The 21011-nt window shown below is 42.7% G+C and overlaps 1 protein-coding gene across 1 annotated transcript; it reads left to right on the top strand.

Annotated features, from left to right (window-relative positions):
- Positions 1-19150: 19150 nt before the first annotated feature.
- On the top strand, positions 19151-20128 carry LOC144769528 (olfactory receptor 6N2-like). The gene has a single exon (XM_078653671.1). It carries the CDS (start codon positions 19151-19153, stop codon positions 20126-20128), a length of 978 nt encoding a protein of 325 aa, XP_078509797.1.
- Positions 20129-21011: the final 883 nt, after the last annotated feature.

Below are 21011 nucleotides of genomic sequence, written 5' to 3'. Positions count from 1 at the left end.
CTGGAGCAAAGACATAAAGTTCATGGAAAATCAACCTAATCTATATATAAATTGACTGAAAATAACAAAGGTTACAGGGATGTTAGACGTTATAGTTTGGGTTAGATTTTATACACAGAAAACCATAGAAATTCAGCAGTTATAGTTATCACAAGTAAATATAACTCATGTCCTCATGTAACTATAACTCGTGCCCACATAATGCACAGTTTTCTTCGATAATTTAACTGCAAATGTTGAGTGACATTATCAATGATGTCATAGAAGATGTAATGTGTTATGTAATATGTGGGGTAATTAGCAGTGCATGGTGAGGGCGCGACTTATAGTTGCCTTTGTGCATGAGTTATAGTTACCTGAGATAACCATTACCGCTAAATTGCAATGGTTTTGTGTGTGTAAAATCTGAACCTACTTATAATGTCCCTTCAACCTTTGTTTTGCCACTGAATTCCTAAGGTTTTTAAATTCTAAGTCCTAACTATGACTTCCCTGTGAACTTTTTTGTGTGAATATCTATGTTTTTATAATGCTATTTTCTAACTATAACATCCCTGTAACCTTTGTTTTTTCAGTGAGTTTCTATGTTTATAAATGCTATTTCCTAACTATAATGTCCCTGTAACCTTTGGTTTTTTAGTGAATTTCACAATTTAAAAAATATATAAATTGTACTATGATTTCACCCATACGTTCAATTTATTAATATACATTTTCACAAGTTTATGAACACAATTTATTCACTCATTCATTCTAATTATAAATTTTAAAACAAAAAAGTCTTTCTATAAATGCAATGCACCAAGTTTTTCTTTTTTTGAAATTAATTTTATGGAGCCGTAAATCCGTTGTGAATCTTCGGACAAATAAGGGGTCTACTAGTTATATTGCACACATTCAATTCTTAAAAAACAACAAATTTAACGCAAACATTTGTTACTGCAATTTCTATAAGCGTATCACTGCCTGTGTGTGGGTTTGTGAGTGACTGTGTGGGTGTGTGAGTGGTGAAATGGGAGTGTGAGGGGCTGTGCGGGTGTGCTAGTGTACAAGTGAGTATGTGAGTGGCTGTATGGGTATGTAAGTGGGTGTGTGAGTGGGTGTGTGAGTCTGTCAGGGGTAAACAGACATAATATCGATTCCAAAATATAGACTGGACATAATATCGAGGTAAAACTATAGACTAGACAAAAAATCGACCAGACATAATATAGACTACAAAAATATCGAGTAATATCGATATTAATAGCCAAAATATCGAATCAAAAATATAGACTAGACATAATATCGACTAGATAGAATATAGACAACAAAAAAATCGAAAATAAGGTTAGTTTTTAATAATTTGTAATAATTGTGTAATATAAATCTGTAGCGGGTTGTGGGTTTATAGGGGAATTGGATGGGAAGTAATTTAATTATAATTAATTAAATCTGTAATATAATTGTAATTGTTAATTAAATATTAATTGTTAATTAATAAAATATAATTGGTAATTAATAATAATTGATTAATTGATCAATAAATAATTTTTAGTAAATTATTTTCTGTTGTGGGTTGTGGGTTTATAGGGAATAGGGTGGGAAGTAATTTAAATATAATTAATTAATTATGTAAAATAATTATATTTGTTAATTAATTATTAATTGGTAAATAATTAAAAATTAATTGGTAAATAATTATATTTGAATAATTGATAAATCATTATATTCTAGTAAATTATTTTCTGTAGCGGGTTGTGGGTTTATAGGGGAATAGGGTGGGAAGTAATTTAAATATAATTAATTAATTATGTACATTAATAATAATTGTTAATTAATTATTAATTGGTAATTAATTAAAATATAATTGGTAAATAATTATATATATTTAATTGATAAATAATTAATATTTAGTAACTTATTTTCTGTAGTGTGTTGTGAGTTTATAGGGGGATAGGGTGGGAAGTTTTTTAAAATTAATTAACTAATTATGTAAATTAATAAAAATTCTAAATTAATTAATAATTGTCCAATAAATAAAATGTAATTGATAAATAAAAGTAATTGGTATTGGAAATTAAATTTAATTGGTAATAATATTTCTATTAATTATATTTATTTATTAAGTTTTTACTTTTTCTACTGTTGCACTCACTGGAGTGGGAATAGTAATTTTTACCCCTATGCTATCCAACGCTTTCCCTACTGTTGCACCCACTGGAGTGGGAATAGTAATTTTAACCCCTACGCTATCCAACACTTTCCCTACTGTTGCACCCACTGGAGTGGGAATAGTAATCTTTACCCCTACGCTATCCAGCGCTTTCCCTACTGTTGCACCCACTGGAGTGGGAATAGTAATTTTAACCCCTACGCTATCCAGCGCTTTCCCTACTGTTGCACCCACTGGAGTGGGAATAGTAATTTTTACCCCTACGCTATCCAACGCTTTCCCTACTGTTGCACTCTTTGGAGTGGGAATAGTAATTTTTACCCCTACGCTATCCAGTGCTTTCCCTACTGTTGCACCCACTGGAGTGGGAATAGTAATTTTAACCCCTACGCTATCCAACGCTTTCCCTACTGTTGCACCCACTGGAGTGGGAATAGTAATTTTCACCTCTACGCTATCCAGCGCTTTCTCTACTGTTGCACCCACTGGAGTGGGAATAGTAATTTTTACCCCTACGCTATCCAACGCTTTCCCTACTGTTGCTCCCACTGGAGTGGGAATAGTAATTGTTACCCCTACGCTATCCAACGCTTTCCCTACTGTTGCACTCTTTGGAGTTGTAATAGAAATTTTTACCCCTACGCTATCCAACGCTTTCCCTACTGTTGCACCCACTGGAGTGGGAATAGTAAATTTTACCCCTACGCTATCCAACGCTTTTGCTACTGATGAACTCACTAGAGTTGCTACAATACATTTTAACCATTTTGCTATGCTACGGTAAAAATATTATATATGTTTATTCAATAATATGTTTTTATATATATATATATGTATTACTTTTGTTATATATTTTTTTTAATTTACATTAATTATGTACATGTATTTAATAATTTTAACTAAGTTTATATTAAATATATGTATTATTATATTAGTTTTTACTTAATTTAAAGACATTTAAAAAAACGATATTTTGACAGTCTATATTTTTGTAACTCGATATTTTTGAGTCGATATTTTAGTACTTACCTGTTTGAAGATAGCCAGTCGATATTTTGTCCCTCGATATTTTATCCTCGATATTATTGTATCTCGATATTTTTTTGGTCGATATCATTTCAGTGATCCTCTGTCAGGAGATGCCAGGTTGGTTTTGTGAGTCTGTGAGCATGTGAGTAAGTGTGTGAGTAGTTGTGTGGGTGTTATGTGGGTGTGTGTGATGAGATGTGTGGGTCTATGAATCTGTGAGAATCCGGATTGTTAGGAAGAAGGGTCCCACACGGATGAATCCAGGTAGATCTGCAGATCCTCGTGCACTGAATGAATAGCACACCAAGAGTCCCAGACAAACGAAGGGGCTAGAAGTCTAAGGCCTGTAGGAACAGAGGCACATTACCGGCCCAAATATCCCAAACGACCAAGATACATGTCTTCCTTATGCCATGGCACAACCCTATCCCAAACGCCCCTGCTCCAGCTGTAAAAGAATCAACATGGGTGTGGTGAAGGATAAAGAGGAAAGAGGCATTTCTTTCCTAATACTTACCGCTTTTTTCATTTCGTTGAGACCTCAGGTGGCACCATCTTGAAGGAAGAGCCTGTAAAAGGGAAGGAAGACCATTACAGACAGAATTATTGTCTACCATCCTCATCACAGGTTTATTTCTTTACGCAGTTTCATTATTAAATGTGACCATTCAGAACTCTATCCAGCCAGTACTCACACACTTGCAGATTGTTATATTTGGCAAACTGCATGATAGCGTGCAGTTCATTGAATCCAAGTTAATGAACTCCAATAACATCGAGCATGTTGTGTAGAGTTCCATAGATAAATAGGTATTCTCTATGTCCTTTATCACATCACAGTAGTCTTCCTTTATTTCAGTGCTGCCAAGTGTTCCTGAATATTTCCTTTCCTTCTATTGTTCATGTTCCACTGAACTCCGCCTCCTCAGTAGAGCAGTTTTAAGAAGACACATGGTGTGGGCTGCAACCCAACACCAAAGTCACAATCTCAGACTTGAAGAGAAACACAGATGAGCCATTACCCACTGAAATACTGACAGAAGAATCCTTTGTGATAATGGGTGTGTAGATCGGTTAGTCATTCACTGATGAACGTAAAGGCATTGCACACAGTCTTGTAATGAAAACCATCAGGAAAGACACAGGCACAGACATGTACCAGCAGAACTGCATGGAGGAAAAATTCACTGAGTAAAGAGGAAAAGCATGTATTGTTCCACACATTGGTAGGGACATCAGTTGCAAAATGCAGCATCTCATGTTCATTTGAGTTAACAGCAGCAGTAATAATAGTCTCCACCAAACCACCAGAAGACAAACAACCATAGCCTGATTGACAATTCCAAACAGAAAGATAAATACATATAATCCATAAGATTGGCATACAAGGATCCTCTTTCTTGTGGATCTGCTCCTTCCTCAGGGGAAGAGCCCAAAGGGTCAGGCTGCCACGCGTCACATGGGGAACCAAGAAATTAATATGCAGAGTCCCACAGGGATTGTCCCTCAGCCCCACCCTTTTCAACGTATACATAACTGCGCTCGCCAACATCATCCGATCACAAGACCTCACCGTCATCTCCTATACCTATACAAACAACTGACCAGCTTCCTCGAAGAGAACAACATCCTGGACCCATCCCAGTCAGGGTTCCGTAGCAGCCACAGCACCGAAACTGCCCTCATCGCCGCCACGACGACATCTAGAGGTGGGCGGAAGTCGTGTAAGGGACTTTCGTGGAGAGGCACGGAGATTGAACGAATCTCTGTGCCTCTCCGCATATTTCCGTTACGCGACTCCCGCCCGCCCACCGCCCGCCTCCCGCACGCCTTATTAAATTATATGTAAAAGCCTAAAGTTAAACTTAAATAAAACTTACCTTACTGCGGCCTCATCCTTGCCCATCGCGGCTTCATCTGGAAACTGTGCATGCGCGGGAGCCTGCGCATGCGCATTCCTCGCCAGGACTGCGCATGCACAGTTTCCAGATGCAGCTGCAATGGGCAAGGATGGAGGCTGGAGGCGGGCAGGCGGCCAACTTCCGTTCCGCCCCCGAATGTGCGGAGATTTGCTGCAAATTTCCACCTTCTTTGCGCAATTGTGGAAGGGCAAATCTCTGCACATTCCGCGGGCGGAACGGAGATTTCCACCCACCCCTAACAAAATCAGGATCATGCTCGACAACGGAGAAACCGTGGCCCTCATCCTCCTGGACCTGTGAGCTGCTTTCGACACAGTCTGCCACCACACACTAAGAGCAAGCCTCCACGCCGCCGGAATCCAAGAGAAGGCCCTGGACTGGACCACCTCCTTCCTCATGGGAGAACTAAGAGTGTGCGCCACCCCTTTCAGCTACGAAGCCACCGATATCATCTGCGGCGTACCACAAGGCTCATCTCTCAGCCCAACGTTGTGCAACGTCTACATGGCACCACCTACCCACGTCGCCCGACAGCACGACCTAAACATCATCTCCCAGCTGATCTTCTCGCTCACCAAGGATCCCCACACCGCCAAAACCAACCTCCACAAAGGAATAAAGGCCGTCGTCAACTGGATGAGGAACAGCCGACTGAAGTTGAACTCGGACAAGATGGAGGTCCTCATGCTCGGCTCCATCCCGTCGGCCTGGGATGACTCCTGGTGGCCGACGGCACTAGGAGCACCCCCCACACCCACCAACCACGCACAAAACCTAGGGGTCATCCTCGACTCCACACTCTCCATGATAAAGCAGGTCAATGCCGCCTCCTCCTCCTGCTTCAACACCCTCTGCATGCTTCGCAGGATATTCAAGAGGATCCCCACCGAAACTAGAAGGACGGTCACCAAGGCCCTCGTCAGCAGCAGACTGGACTACCGCAACGCACTCTAAGCAGGAGCCTTGGCCAAACTCCTGAAACGACTCCAACGCATCCAGAATGCCTTCGCCCGCCTGATCCTGGAAATCCCCAGCCGCAGCCACATCACACCCCATCTGAAAGACCTGCACTGGCTCCCCATCAACAAGAGGATAACCTTCAAATGCCTCACTCGCACACACAAGGTACTCCACAACACCAGACCAACGTACCTCAACAGACAACTCAGCCTCTATACCCCCGCCCGCCAGCTCCGCTCCGCAGACCAGCCCCTCGCCACCATCCCCCACATCTGAAGAGTGACCACCGGTGGCAGATCATTCTACCAACTCGCCGCCAAGACATGGAACACCCTCCCTATCCACCTACGGCAGACCGAAGACCTTCTAACCTTCAGGAGACTCCTCAAGACCTGGCTCTTCGACCAGTAGCAAGATCCCCCCCTAGCGCCTTGAGACCCTCACGGGTATGTAGTGCACTTTACAAATGCTATGATTGATTGATTGATTGATACCAATGCCACTTAACTCATCTTCTCCCTAACAGACAAAACAAATACCGCCAGAACCAACCTGCATGACCATATTAGCAGACTGGATGTTAACCAAGAGCCTGCAGGTCATCTCTAACAAGACGGAAGTACTGGTCTTCAGCAACAAAACCTCTCCATGGCACTCCACCTGGTGACCGTAGTAGTTAGGACCAACACTTACAGACCACACAAGAAATCTAGGGATCATCCAGTAGACAAGCTCAACGTTAGGGCTCAAGTCAACGCAGTGTACACGCCCTGCTTCCACATCCTATGCATGCTGCGAGAAGTCTTCAAATGGTGGCCTCAGACCCACACTCAAGCACTTATCACCAGCAGAGTGGACTACGTCAACACTCTTTACGCCAGAATCTCCAAACAATTCCTACACAGACTCCAGACCATCCAGAACACAGTTGCAAGACTTATACTCGAACTCCCATGCCGCAACCGTATCATAACACATCTCAAGAAACTCCACTGGTTCCCCATTCCCAAGTGCAGCCAATTTAAACTTCTCATGCACACATACAAAAGCCTATACAACACAGGACCAGATTACAGGAATAAACCTATACACTTTCACCATCATAACAGATACCTATGCACTGCCTCACTTGCACACATTCCGGCATCCGAAAAAACAAACCTGGAGGTCGCTCGTTCTCCTGCATTGCACCCAAGTCACGGTATGACCTCCCTCAACACATAGGAGCCTTCTACTCACTTCTTGAGTTCTGCAAGAAGCTCCTGGATACCCTCTCTGGTGATAAGCGCACTATGCAAATCAATGTAGCACAACACAACAACCATGAAATGAGCTGTCTCAACAAAGAGACAAAATCCTTTCCAATGCAAACCAGAAATCATAGGCTCTGATCTTAAAGACAAAAGTGGCAAAGTAACAAAAGAATGCAGACTAGTTGCAGGTCCAGATGCAACTCATTGCCAGATGGCCCTGATAAAGTGATGAGAAATTGGCATGAGAGGGACTGCCCATCTATTATTTCTTGATTGAATGAGTAAGAAAGTAACTCTACCTGCCTTTACATTGAAATTCTTGTAGTGGTACTAGTTCACCATAACCACCAGGGTAATATGTAGGAAACGTTTCTTAAGATATTTTGAGACAGCATGTACAATGCATATTTATATCAAGCGAACAAATGATTATATACACACAAAATGCAGACTGGTTTAATCAAGAATCATAGAAATGTAGGATAGAACAAGTCTGCAAGCTATATTGTAGTTAGAATATTTTTCTGATGATTTTCCACTAGTTTGGGAAAGAGCACTGATGCTGTGTTATTTTTTAAAGATTGCTCTGGAGTGCTCATTTTGGTAGCCTAGGTTATAGGCATTTGAAAAGTACAGGATGATTTTATTTTCAATGGTGAGCAACAATGTATCTAAAAATTGTGGGCCTGGGGTCATTGAGAGAAAAGAGGACAGGAATGAGAAGGGGCTTTGAAATTCTAAAACTTGATTCCTCTGATGTCTCACCTTGGGCTCGTCATGTCAAATCTTGGCTAAGCACACTTAGGGTGGATAGTTAGAGCAGCTCCTTAACATCAGCCTCTAAAGACACCCTAAAAAAATGTATATTGGGGTTATATAGTGGGCCAGTTCAAGTGGCCAGATTCAAGTGGGTGAACAAGTGGGAAGTCTTACAGGCAAATGTTTGGAATTAAAACCTCTACCCATATTAGAGGCATTTGTTAATGAAATATGTCCTTCCCTTACCAAAGAGCCTCTAATTGTAATTATGGGTTGGCACTCTTAGAATCCAAGCCTTTTCATTTAGGTGGCCTCTGGTTCAATCTCCTAGCACTTTATGTTTGTTTTGCAAATGATAGGAAAATGAAAATATACAAAATCTAACGTTCTTCTTTTTGATGTCTTGATTCCAGCCCTAAAAGGTTTGTTTAATGAAATTTATATTGGGGGTGGGGACATGCTCCGAGGTCCTGGACTGAAGCTACAGGTACTTTGATTTTAAAACCTAACAAAGACCCACGGAGATTTGATTCATACAGACCGATCTCCCTATTAAACACAGACTACACTACAAGATCTTCTGCGGAATTATCGCTGCTTGGACAGCCAGAGATCTTGCCAAATAGTTCTTTTTAAATTCGGAGATCCTAAGTTTTTTAAGAAAGTCAGACTGAAGGTCGTGAAGGCTGCACTGAATACCTGGATGTATGTGAGGAAAACACTGAGAGTTCCATACGTTTTGTCTTATGCTCTCATATTGGATTCTCCAGGCACCCCAGAGTGCCTGAGGGATCAACTTAGCCAGCCCCTGAAATCAGGGGGTATTCTCTATTGGGCGGATCTCAGGGAGGGCGCTAATATGATAAGTTGGGAGGTTATGAAAAACCTGTCCAATGGACGGCTAACGATGTTCAAATACTACCAACTGCATTCTTGGTGGGTGACACAAGACTGGGTGGAGGAAGAGGAGATACAATTTAGCCAGGTTTTAGAACTGACCAGTGGAAAAAAGAAATTACATTTTGGTATTGGGCTTTCTTGGAAGCAGATACAAAATTTGAAAGTGATATTATAAAATTGTGGGGTCTGGATTTTGGGGAGAGCAATGTGAAGCAATGATGGTGTGAATCATAGGGTATCCTACTATCAGCGGTCAAACCAGCATCACTTAAACACAACCACCTATTTACCACCTATAGATTGTCTTGGTCACCTGCTAAGTTGTCTAAGTTTACCAACAACATATATACTTGCCCAAGATTTAAACTGATAGCGGCAGAGAAAATCCGTTTATTTATGCTGTGTTCAAGAATCTCATCATACTGGAACTCTGTTTGTGATTTTATAGGGGATACAATCGGGACACGGGTCTCAGTAAGTTCTCGCCTTATTTTTTTGGGATTAAACTCTGAAGCAGAAGTCCAGCTCTCAGTGAGTAACATAAAGTTTGTGTTCTATGTTATCCTTTTGGCAAGACGTGAGATCTGTAGACTTTGGAAATCAGAAAGTTCTCCTTGTTTTTCTGAGTGCCTTAGAAATGTCATATTTACTAGTGAGTCGGATATTGCTTGTGAGACTACAAGTGAAAAGAAAATTTGGGCTCCGTTGGTAAAGTGGAGAGAAAAGACAATGTGAGTCCTATGATTAAGCCAATCTTGCTGTCAGCTACAGTCTCTCCTTTGGACGGTCCAACAGTAGTATGGAGATGGAAGTGGACACAGCTACTTACTTGTGGGTTACTACGTCTGTCTGTCTCATGGGTTATCTGACAAGCCCCCTGGGTAAGACCTAGATGGATCAGAGTACACCCTGACAAGAGTATTGGCAGAATGAGGACAAAAAAAAGAAAGACATCTAGTGTGCTTCTGTCCACTCTACATCGCAGTTAGGAGGCAATGGATCCGACCTATATGTCTCTATTTGAGCTTGCAACATTATTCGCCAACCTTGAGAACTGTATAATTTGATACTTCCTTGCCCATTATGTTCTCCCTAAGCAGGTTAATGTATAATGTTGTGTTATTAGAAAACAGCAAGAGCTTGCACTATAGGCAATTTCGTACTGCAGTTAGTTGGAGATCTGAATATTGGTTGATATGTTCCTATTAACTGGTGTACTGTTCATAAAAAAACTGCGCTATTTGATGTGCACATGTTTTTTAGACTGCTAAATTATTTACTCTGCAATGTATGGTATTATTCATATCATTTATTTATTTATATGTGTGTTTTATGGAGTATCATCCTCAAAATAAACCACATTTGATAAATCTGAGAATGGGAGGTGGTGGGAAATATGGTTTAAATCTTTACACTTTTGACACTTACCTAAAGAATAAGATGGGGTTGGACCTGGCCCTTTTTACAGGGTCTACCCCTAGATGTGTGCCTTCTGTTGCTGAACCTGTTTTGTGGGCATTAGGACTCTGTGCACTTTTCCCTGCTAACCAGTGGTAAAGTGCTTGTGCTCTTTCAACATGATACAGTTAACCTACACCTAATTGGCACATTTAATGTACTTTATGTCGCTAATATATGGTACTACATGTACCCAGGGTCTGTAAATTACATGCTGCAAGTAAACAGCAGCAACCCATCCTTGAGAGCAGAGGGGCACCTCTGTTGGACTGAAGATGCCACAGCCCTGTGGACGTGACCACCTCAGCTCGGCAAAATGCAGTAGTACCCCCTCAAGAAAAGGGGGAGCATAGCTGATAGGCTCGGACCTGGGCGCATCAATTTTAAGTTTGACTGACATTTTGTCACAGAGTGGAGTGGGTTCAGCATGTCTCACTGACCCCATCCCACTCTGTAACTAGTCAGGGACTGCTGGCTCCTCTCATTGGCTTAAATTTGCAAAGATCTGTAGGGGTGAGGAAAAGCCTATTGTAAAATGTATATACTGTTTGTGTTGTACTTGCTGAGTGAGATGAAGTGTGGATTTTAGCCCAAATGGATTCCCATGTCTGGAGAGAGAACTCTTGGTTAAGATCTGCTTCCCATAAAGGCTCCACCTTGGGTTTAGTTCTCAAATCGGAGGAGTGGGACAAAATCCTGTATAAACTAGAGGCTTTCATAAGTGGGGAAAAGTCTAGAATAAGAAGAGGTGTTTGACATATTGGAACACGGAGAGAAGCCTGAGTGAGGAGAGGAAGAAGAAGCAACTTCAGATTATGGTAATGTGTAGCATGAAAAGAAGATATGCCATATTTTTCCTGAATCTCAGAAAAATTCCACAAGAGAGCTATTGTTGAGAATATGACCAATGTTAATAATACCTTTTTTAATCCACTCTCTCCACAAGAGGACTTTGTTATTTAGTTTTAAGTGATTGTTGTACCAAATGGGAGTTTGCAGAAAGGTATCCATGCAGAACTTAGAAGAAACAATTAGAGGTTTAGCAACAGCTATGGAGTGGGTAAGTATTTAAGAGAAAATGGATTTAGGGGGTTGAGAGAGGAGAACTTTTCTTTGTTCAAAGAAAAAGATGTGAATTGAGCCTGTTCCGGTTGACCCGAGATGGTAACTTCTGCTTGAGGGGTTAGCGCAAGGGAGGACCAAGTTTGTTTTAACGTAAAGGCAGAATGGTATACTCTAAGATTGGGAAAGTTGACCCCTCCATTTTCTTTTGTTTGTTGCAAACACACTAGTGAGATTCAAGGCTTGCCATTAGTCTATAAAAATGTAATGAGGGAATGATTAATAGTTTAAAAAAAGGAAAGTTGAAGGGATGCTATCAACATTGAGAGGTAAAAATTGACTATGCGTAGTAACATCATATTAATAGTTGCAGTCTACCCCACCAGGACAAAAATAACAGGGACCAGCCCTCTGTTAATGCCGACATTTTTATAATAATTTCATTAAAATTAAGTTTAATAGTTTCTGTAATGTTATTTGTGTATAAGATACCTAAGCATTTATATATTTTTTGAGTTCCATGTAAACCTCATGTCTTTGAACATATCTGGGAGGCAGTATTTATTTAGAGGAAAAACCTTTGATTTATCTATATTAAATTTATATCCAGACACTATGGAGTACTCCTGAAATAATGAGAAAAATGCCAGAATGGATGTGCATTGGTTAGTGAGATATAGCAAAATAACATCTGCATAATCATTACATAAAGGGGTCGATTCCGATCCGGTAAAAAGCGCTCCGAATCGTCGTACGGAGCGTTTTTCCCCGTACGAATTGTACCTGTAAACGTCCCGTACGTACGACGAAGTACGATTCGTACCAGGAGCCGTACTCCGTACGAGTTGTACAAGACACCGTACGACTCTAATCTCCGTACGATTCTCCTTCGGAACCCGCTGTACGCGACATCTGTACGGTTCGCAGCTGGTTTTTACGACCCAGAAAGTACGATACGTGTTGGGTACGCACCGTACGACCCTTTTTCTACGGGAGCTGAACACAGCCGTAAAAGCAGAGTTTGTGCCAAAATAGGTATGGAACAGCCCCCCCCGGGTACGGTGCGTACCCCCCATGATCTCAGGGGTACGCACCGTACCCCTACGATCATGGGGTGTACGAGCTGTACCCCCATTGTACGATCGGTGTACGAGCCGTACCCCCATCGTACGATCGGTGTACGAGCTATACCCCCATCGTACGATCAGTGTACAAGCCGTACCCCCATTGTACGATTGGTGTACGAGCCGTACCCCATGTACGATCGGTGTATGAGCTGTGCCCCATGTACGATCGGTGTATGAGCCGTACCCCATGTACGATCGGTGTACGAGCCGTACCCCCATCGTACGATCAGTGTACGAGCCGTACCCCCATCGTACGATCGGTGTACGAGCCATACCCTCATTGTACGATTGGTGTACCAGCCGTACACCCATCGTACAATGGGGGTACGGCTCGTACACCGATAGTACAATGGGGGTGCGGCTCGTACACCGATCGTACATGGGGTACGGCTCGTACACCGATCGTACAATGGGGCTACGGCTCGTACACCGATCGTACATGGGGTACGGCTCGTACACCGTTCGTACAATGGGGGTACAGCTCGTACACCGATCGTACAATGGGGGTACGGCTCGTACACCCCATGATCGCAGGGGTAAGGTGCGTACCCCTGCGAATATGGGGGGTACGGACCGTACGGTGTGTATGTGTTTGTGTGCTTTTCCGTACGACTCGCCCTTACCTGACGTGGACCGTACGAATCGCGTCCTCATACCCCGGTCCGGATCGTACTCGTCGGGTCGTACGGCATGTGTACGAGTCGTACGGTATGTGTACGAGTCGTATGGTTCACGGTTTCAGCCTTGCAATACGTACGGATCGCGACGATTCGTACGGATTCACGGAATACGGACCGTACTTCGCGACTCGGACGGACGGGTACGATTCGTACGGAGAGGGCTCCGGATACGAATCGTACGGACGTTGTTTTTCCCAAATCGGAATTGACCCCTTAATGTGTATATCTTTAAATTGAAAACCTGTGAAATGAGAAGAACTACAATTTTTTTCCAAGAAGGGTTCTAAACAAGATAAACAATGTGTTATGAAACATTCCTAAATGTATGGCATTATGCTATACTACGTAATTATGTCAGAGTTTGTGGCAAAAAGATAGTGCAGGAGAGCAGGAACAAAGTGAACAACCGGCACATGTGCAACATTTGTTTGTTAATTGCGTTTTTCCCACTATTTACTAGTTTGAAATGTGCTCATGTGTCATAAATTGACACAAGGATGAATTTTATACTAATACTAGCAGCCCGTCCCGACGTTGTCCGGGAGCAATTAGGCTTCAGGGCCCCCGCCCGGCCCGACGTTGTCCGTGGGTCCCCGGAGCCTTCCTCCATATATTGCAGTATTATACCTCTATGTTTACTTTGTACGCTTTTGTAACCTGCACACGTCACTTTTTCCTCCTGTAATGCAGTATTATACCTCTGTTTACTTTGTACACTTTTGTAACCAGCACACGTCACTTTTTCCTCCGTAATGCACCGTTTGGCTCACTTTTGTAACGCACCGTTTGCCTTCTCTTGTATTTTGTTGGCTCAGGATTGTCATTTTTGCTTCATTTAATGTAACGTTTGCTTTTGTATTTTGCCGCCGCTCACCGTTCCTAAATAAATAAATAAATAACCTACCTCATCCGTCGCTCACCGCTCCTCCCCGCCTGTCCGCCGCTCCTCACCGCCTGTCCGCCGCTCCTCACCGCCTGTTTGCCGCTCCTCACCCCCTGTCCGCCGCTCCTCACCGCCTGTCCACCGCTCCTCACCACCTGTCCGCCGCTCCTCCCCGCCTGTGCGCCGCTCCTCCCAGCACTCATGTCCACCTGTCCTCTTCGCGCTCCTGTACGCCGCTTCTCCCCGCGCTCCTAACGACAGCACGCACATCGCGGCCGGTGCTTCTTCCAAGGGACTACTTTTTTTTGGGAGTAAATTTTTGAAATTACGTATATTTATTACGTTTATATAACCTATGTCCATCTGCACACCCTGACGATTACAACGATGTATCGGGTGTGTGGATTGGCGCTGTGTTTCCCGAGTTTACCCGCCTCAAAGGTTCAAAGTTTTTCCTTTATAATAGTAGTATAGATAATGCTAAATGATGGATGTGCAATTCTCACAATTTTATAAATTTCACAGAATTCGCCCACATTTTTGCCTAATTTCATGAAAGCAAATAACGTACCTACCCCAGAATTGTCGGGTCTGGAGGTCACAGACCTGAAAAGTTTGAGTCGGACGACAGCATGAAACTTGTAGATGTCCATGCCACTGATAATGATGTCCTAATAGCTTAAGAGCGGTACAAAGCGAGCAATAGAAAGAAACCTGACCAAAGTAAACAAGCACAGATAAGCCAGAAAAAACTGGAATGCAAATATAGTATTAGCAAGGCAAAACAAGAAATCAAATGGAGCAGAGCAAGTACGAGGAGCCTAAAAAGTATAGCAAAAGTAGGAGACTAAGGTAGCCAGGAACAATTAGAGAACAAACAAAGCACCTCAAGTACCATAAGCCTTGTAGCTGTATAAATAAGACAAGGCAAAAATAGAGACTAAAGGCTTGATTTAGAGTTTGGAAGGCATGTTAGTCCATCACAAAGCAAAACAGGAATGTGGCAGATATTCTGTCTGCCTCATTACGAGTGCATTATACTAGAATGAACAAAGGGAATGAAGACCTTAACAAATGTGCCAGGGCAAAGCTGAAGAAAGTTCGAGGAATCTGGGAAATGTAGAAAGCAAGAGGACTGGACTGTGAGGTCATCTACAAACTAGAGAGAAGTCACAAGCAATGAGTATAACCAACAGGGCAAACATAAAGGCAATAGGGAGTAGATACAGGAGCCAAGGGCAGAAACTAAAGACATAAGCATAATGGACAGCTAGGTCACCAACACTGGGAAACAAGATAGGAAGAAAGAAAAGATGCAAATAGGAAAAGAGAAAACAAACTAAGATGCACAACACAGAGGGATCTTCTAATGGGCTGCAATCGACTGAAGATTAAAGATAAAAAAGAGAAGAAAGAAAAATGCTATGATTGGCAGGGAGAAATGTACAGTAAGTTGCACTGGCACAGGAGAAGACTGGAATACGCAAGACAGGATTCAGGTAACTAACAGGCAAAAAGAGGTCCAATACACAGATATTTATCAAACAAAGAATGAACAAGGAGCTTTAGGAAGTGGCTGAATATGAACAGTGGCCAGGCAGCAACAAGTCCAACGTGAAGTCACATATTTGGCTGCACAAAACTAGCCACAGATGTGTGTAATCCTATTCTCTTCACAAGTCCTAAACACAAAATTCAGTGCTGAGGAATAGCAAAACTAGTATTATTGTAAGTATGGGAGACAAATGTTGGACCTTGGACTTTTTGCTGGGTTAAACCCAAACTTGTTGTCTTCCTCCTGTATTTTCTCTGACATGTTTTTGTTGGCTTTACGACTCTTGGCACTTTACCACAGCTGATCAATGCTATGTGCTCTCTCCTTTAAAGTTAGCATGATTGGTCTACACCTGTTTGGCATATTTAATTTACCTGTAAGTCCATTGTACAGTGGTATCTCATATACCCTGGGACTGTAAATTAAATGCCACTAGTGGGCCTGCAGCGCTACTTGCGCCATCCACAGAAGTATCCTTCAAACTTGTCTCAGGCTTCCGCCACTGCAGGGCCTGTGTATGGAGTTTACTGCCACAGTGACAAGGCATTTAAAGTTACTGGCCACGTCTGGAACTTCCCTTTTACTACATATAGGTCACCCCTAAGGTAGGCCCTAGGTAGCCCTATGGGCAGGGTGCTGTGTAGGCAAAAGGTAGGACATGTGCCTTCATTGTGTGGCATGTCCTGGTAGTGCCACATATTCTATTTGGTTTCTAACTGATGTAAGGCCTGCTCCTTCTCATAGGCCTGCATTAGGGATTACCTGATATGTGTTTCGGTGGTAATTTATGATCTGGAAGAAGTAGTGTTGCCATGTTTGGTATGTTTGGAATAGTGGTACTAAATCCTGCTTATCGGTGAAGGTTGATTTTTGAATTGGCACTTTCAGAAAGTGGGCATTTCTGTGTGTCTATGACTCTTTATGCTTTGCAGCTTGACTCCAATCAATGTCTGGTTTAGACTAATAGGGACCTGTTTGTGCATTCATTTTAGACAGTCACACAAAGTGAGTTGAGGTGTGCCCTGCATATCCTGGTGGTCCATCACCCAGATTTCGGGCCTTCCTGAGCTAGAGGGGTAGGAGGAGTTGTCTCTGACACCTGAAAAGAGAGGTCCCTGTCCTCTTACAATGTTGTCTTCACACTCCTGTATTGTGTCAGGTGCCAGGGATGGGGATTGAAAGGGGGTGTTGTGCACTTCTAAAGTTTATCTGAAGTTACCTCCACATTAAATACATTTTGGATATAAGTACAGGGGCTCTGACCCATGTTTTTAAACTCTGAGAGGGACTTGTGACCAGACACTGCTGGCTCTGCTTGCTGCACCAGAGGTCGATTGGGCTGTCAGGAGAAACCACCACTTGGACTTTGCTTTGCAGTGCTGACCTGCTAAGAAGGACTGCCTCTTCACCTTCAAAGGACCCTGTATGTTGGCCTGCCTGCTTTCTTGCCTGTGTGCCCAACTGATCTCCCAGGGCTTGCTTGCCTGCCCTGTGTCATTTGAAAAGCCAGTGCCTGGTGAGCACTCCACTTTGTGGGCCGATCTACCAAGTGGTGAGCGCTGCATGTTAGACAAAGTTGTTCAACCAGGAAGTCCAACGTGTGGTGGGTACTGGTTGTGCTCCTGGTCTCTCCAAGGATACTGCCTGGGGAGTACTTTACTTCCCTTTCTTATCCCTGTGTTGAGCACTCTGCCTGCAAGTGATGAAAGACACTGCACTCTAGGTCACCTAGTTATCAGTTCTACAGACCAGCAGTCTGCTTGGAGGCAGAGAGACTGCGATCAACTGTGCTACAACTCATCCTGGGTTTGGGGGTGCCAAGTATTGGTTGCCGTCAGGGAGGAAATGCCATTATGCAGCCTGTCGACTAAAAACAATAGAAAAGCAAGACGGCTACTATGTCTGAGGACCACTTACCAGGATCAGCTGTCACCCACCAAGACCGCTGGGCACAGGCTGGTAACTCTCCAAAGAGAAACAAGCCAATCCCGGTGTAGCTCATCATGCATTGGAGGAAAAGTTGCCTGTCTGGAGGCACGACCCGAAGGGCTGACACAGATCACCGTAAACCTGCTGGCCGCCTACTGGGCAGAGGAAACCAACACATCCTCTGAGGAGTTGTGTGGTATTATTCTGCGCTTCCTTCATTGGCAGGTGCCTGTCCCTAAGGGGCATGTGGGGGACCAAGGGAGGTCTACCTGCCGAAAGCCCAAATTGTGTGGGGTCTCCTCCACACCATGGGCCTACCTGGGAGGGCCCTGAACCTTGCTCATCTGGGGCACTTGTTTGATTGGTTGGATCCTCGATGGAGGCCCCGATGAACTGTCGCAATGAGGAAGACCTTTAAATTACTGCATTATCACTATTAGGTGTGCAGATGCCCGAGCGCACTACTCTGTACTATCAGAACATTAGGTCAGTGAGCCAGGAATAAGTGCCGTAATCCTGCTAATGGAAGGGCAGGTGTACCGGGATCCATGTGCCCGTACTGTAAGGATGTGTTTATCCAGAAACTCTAGGAGTTAGGTACTACTTTGGTACTACTAGTGATGTATGGTGATTCATGTTTTCTCTCTCACACCTAACTGCTACGTGTTATGCCCTGATTTATGACTTATGTCGTTTAATGCATTGCATTGGCATGACAATGAGTATTATGTCAGGATGAACATTATGTGCGCAGTGATGGTGTCTTCATGACGTGTGCAACATATGAGTCTTTACTTTATTGCACTAACTGTGATATTATGAACATTGCCTACTTGGCAAAGTGACTATTGGTTCATGTTATTTTGGTCAATGTTTATATGTAATATAGATCCGTATTTTTATATACTACTGTGTGGTTTCTCTTTAGTGGTGTATTTATTGTGGCACTGGTGCATGTATATGTTGCACAAAGGCTTTACACATTGCCTCTGGGATAAGCCTGACTGCTCTGCCAACCTACCAAGGGGGTGAGCAGGGGTTATCCTGGGTGTGTAACTCTGTTACCCTGACTAGAGTGGTGGGTTCTGCCTGGCTTAGGTGCATGCCCTAGCCAACCACAAACCCCATTTCTTGTAATTAGTTGCTTGGTTTTCATGAATACTTCTTAGTGCATTCTGGAATCTGTAGTCTATGGAAACAAGTGTAGCTTTGTAAATATATCCAAGATTTAAATAGAATTCAGCAGAAGCTGTTTCTTTGAGTTTTAAGGCGATTTCCAATCTTCAGTTGGTCCATGCACAGAGTCTCCCAGAAGCATTAAGACTGAACTGCAACACGCTTAGAAAAAGTCAGCGCTGTTTGAAATGCATATGGAAGTTCAGACTGGTGAAAAATGTTTACAAGTTTTTCTGTGATTTACCATTCTTCATGTAAGTTAATAATCACATTTTGTTTTTCAGACACAAAAAGCAAGAAAAATGGAAAGTAGAAACCAGTCACGAGTCACTGAGTTTATTATTGTCGGGTTCCCCAATCTCGAGCATATAGAAAGTTTACTTTTCATACTTTTGCTTCTCACTTACATGCTGATCATCACAGGAAACATAGTAGTGTTCTTTGTCATCAGGCTCAGTCCAGCTCTGCAGTCACCCATGTATTTTTTCATCTGTGTTTTATCTTTCCTCGAGATTTGGTACACAGCTGTAACAATACCAAAAATGTTGGCCAATCTCATAGTGTCCATGAAGAGCATCTCCTTCATTGGCTGCCTCTTGCAGGTTTATTTTTTCCAGTCCCTGGGAATTACAGAAACATTGCTCCTTACTGTTATGGCGTACGACCGATACCTGGCCATTTGCAATCCTTTGCTCTATTCAGCTATCATGACGTCCACGTTTTCAGTGAAGCTGACTGCTAGTTGTTGGCTCTGTGGTTTTGTTTACCCAGTCACTGAGATTATTTTAATTTCAAAGATGCCTTTCTGTGGCCCGAATCACATTGAACATATCTTTTGTGACTTGCACCCACTGATGAGCTTGGCTTGCACTGAGACCTCGCTCAGTATCTCTGTGGGCTTTGCTCTCAACTCTTCAATGGTAATGGCTACTATAATCTTCATTCTTTTTTCTTACATAAAAATCATCCGAGTTATTTTACAAATCCAAAGTTCAGAGGGGAGGCAGAAGGCATTTTCTACTTGTGCGGCTCACCTCATAGTGGTCTTCCTCTTTTTCGGCAGTGTAAGTTTCATGTATGTTCGACTTACAAAGAGCTATGGTGTTCACTATGATAAGTCGCTGGCTGTGGTTTATTCTGTCTTGACACCACTTGTGAATCCAATTATCTACAGCCTAAGGAACAAAGAAATTAGACACACAATCCATAAGTTCCTTCATCAAAATCTACCCTCCACCCAAAATGGTGCAGTGTTGCAAATAACTTTAATTGTTGGCTAATATAAGACCTTGCCTTTTCTAATCAATACTTACCAGAAACTTAAAATAAAGTTTAAGTTTTGGTGTGGTGGTGACTAAAATATGCTGTATTATTGTACTTTGGGCTCCTCATCATCACATCTAGCAATTCATAATTTAGATGCTGAAATTCCCACCAGACTAATTACCACACTGGGAATACTAGGCAGAAATCCTTGTTCCCCGGGTGTGGTCAGAATAATTTTCAAATCATACACATTTGTATGGGCTTTGTAGGTTGGACCACCTGTTTCTCTGCAATATGAACCAATAAATCCCCTGCAAACCCTTTTGTTCTGCCCACTGCCTGCAGCTCAATGCCTCCAAACCTTCTTCTAACTCCATCAGCTGAGGAGGTAAAGTATTTTCAACGCAAGCATCAAATCTCTGGAACTGCCCTCCTAATAAACTCAGAATAAGGACCATTCCTTCTGCTTTGAACAGCCTGATTTATTGTATGGTGGACCCAGTCACAGCCAGATTTCAGAGTTTATAGCCCAGTCATTTTTTTCCCGAATCTGTTCCCAGGGCCAAAGCTATAGCCGCTTTGGGGTCACAAACATGCTTGCAGGTCCATCATGTCAAGTGGCAGGGTGAACTTATATCCGCTTATGTTTTTTTATGAAGAAAGATTGACAAAGCAGGGGATAACCTTTAGTTAACTAATGCCCTCCCGTGAGTTAGAAACATTCTCCAAGTGTGTGAACTTGAATCCTGGTGGAAATGGTGCAGAAGGCCCATCCTTAATTGAGCTCCCTTTTAATAGTTCCTTCTCCAAAGACTTTTCCGAGAATGGAGACCACAAAAAATCAACTGTTCCCCACCCTCCAAATGAGATGGAGTACCCAAGAAAATGGTGACTAGG

This window comes from Lissotriton helveticus, chromosome 7 (genome assembly GCF_964261635.1).
Source record: "Lissotriton helveticus chromosome 7, aLisHel1.1, whole genome shotgun sequence".
Taxonomy (NCBI): domain Eukaryota; kingdom Metazoa; phylum Chordata; class Amphibia; order Caudata; family Salamandridae; genus Lissotriton; species Lissotriton helveticus.
Note: the sequence above shows the minus strand (reverse complement) of the source record. Positions and strands in the feature narration are given on the sequence as shown.

Coding starts and splice junctions, on each gene's coding strand:
- LOC144769528 (XM_078653671.1), top strand. CDS start 19,151: ATGGAAAGTAGAAACCAGTCACGAGTCACTGAGTTTATTATTGTCGGG.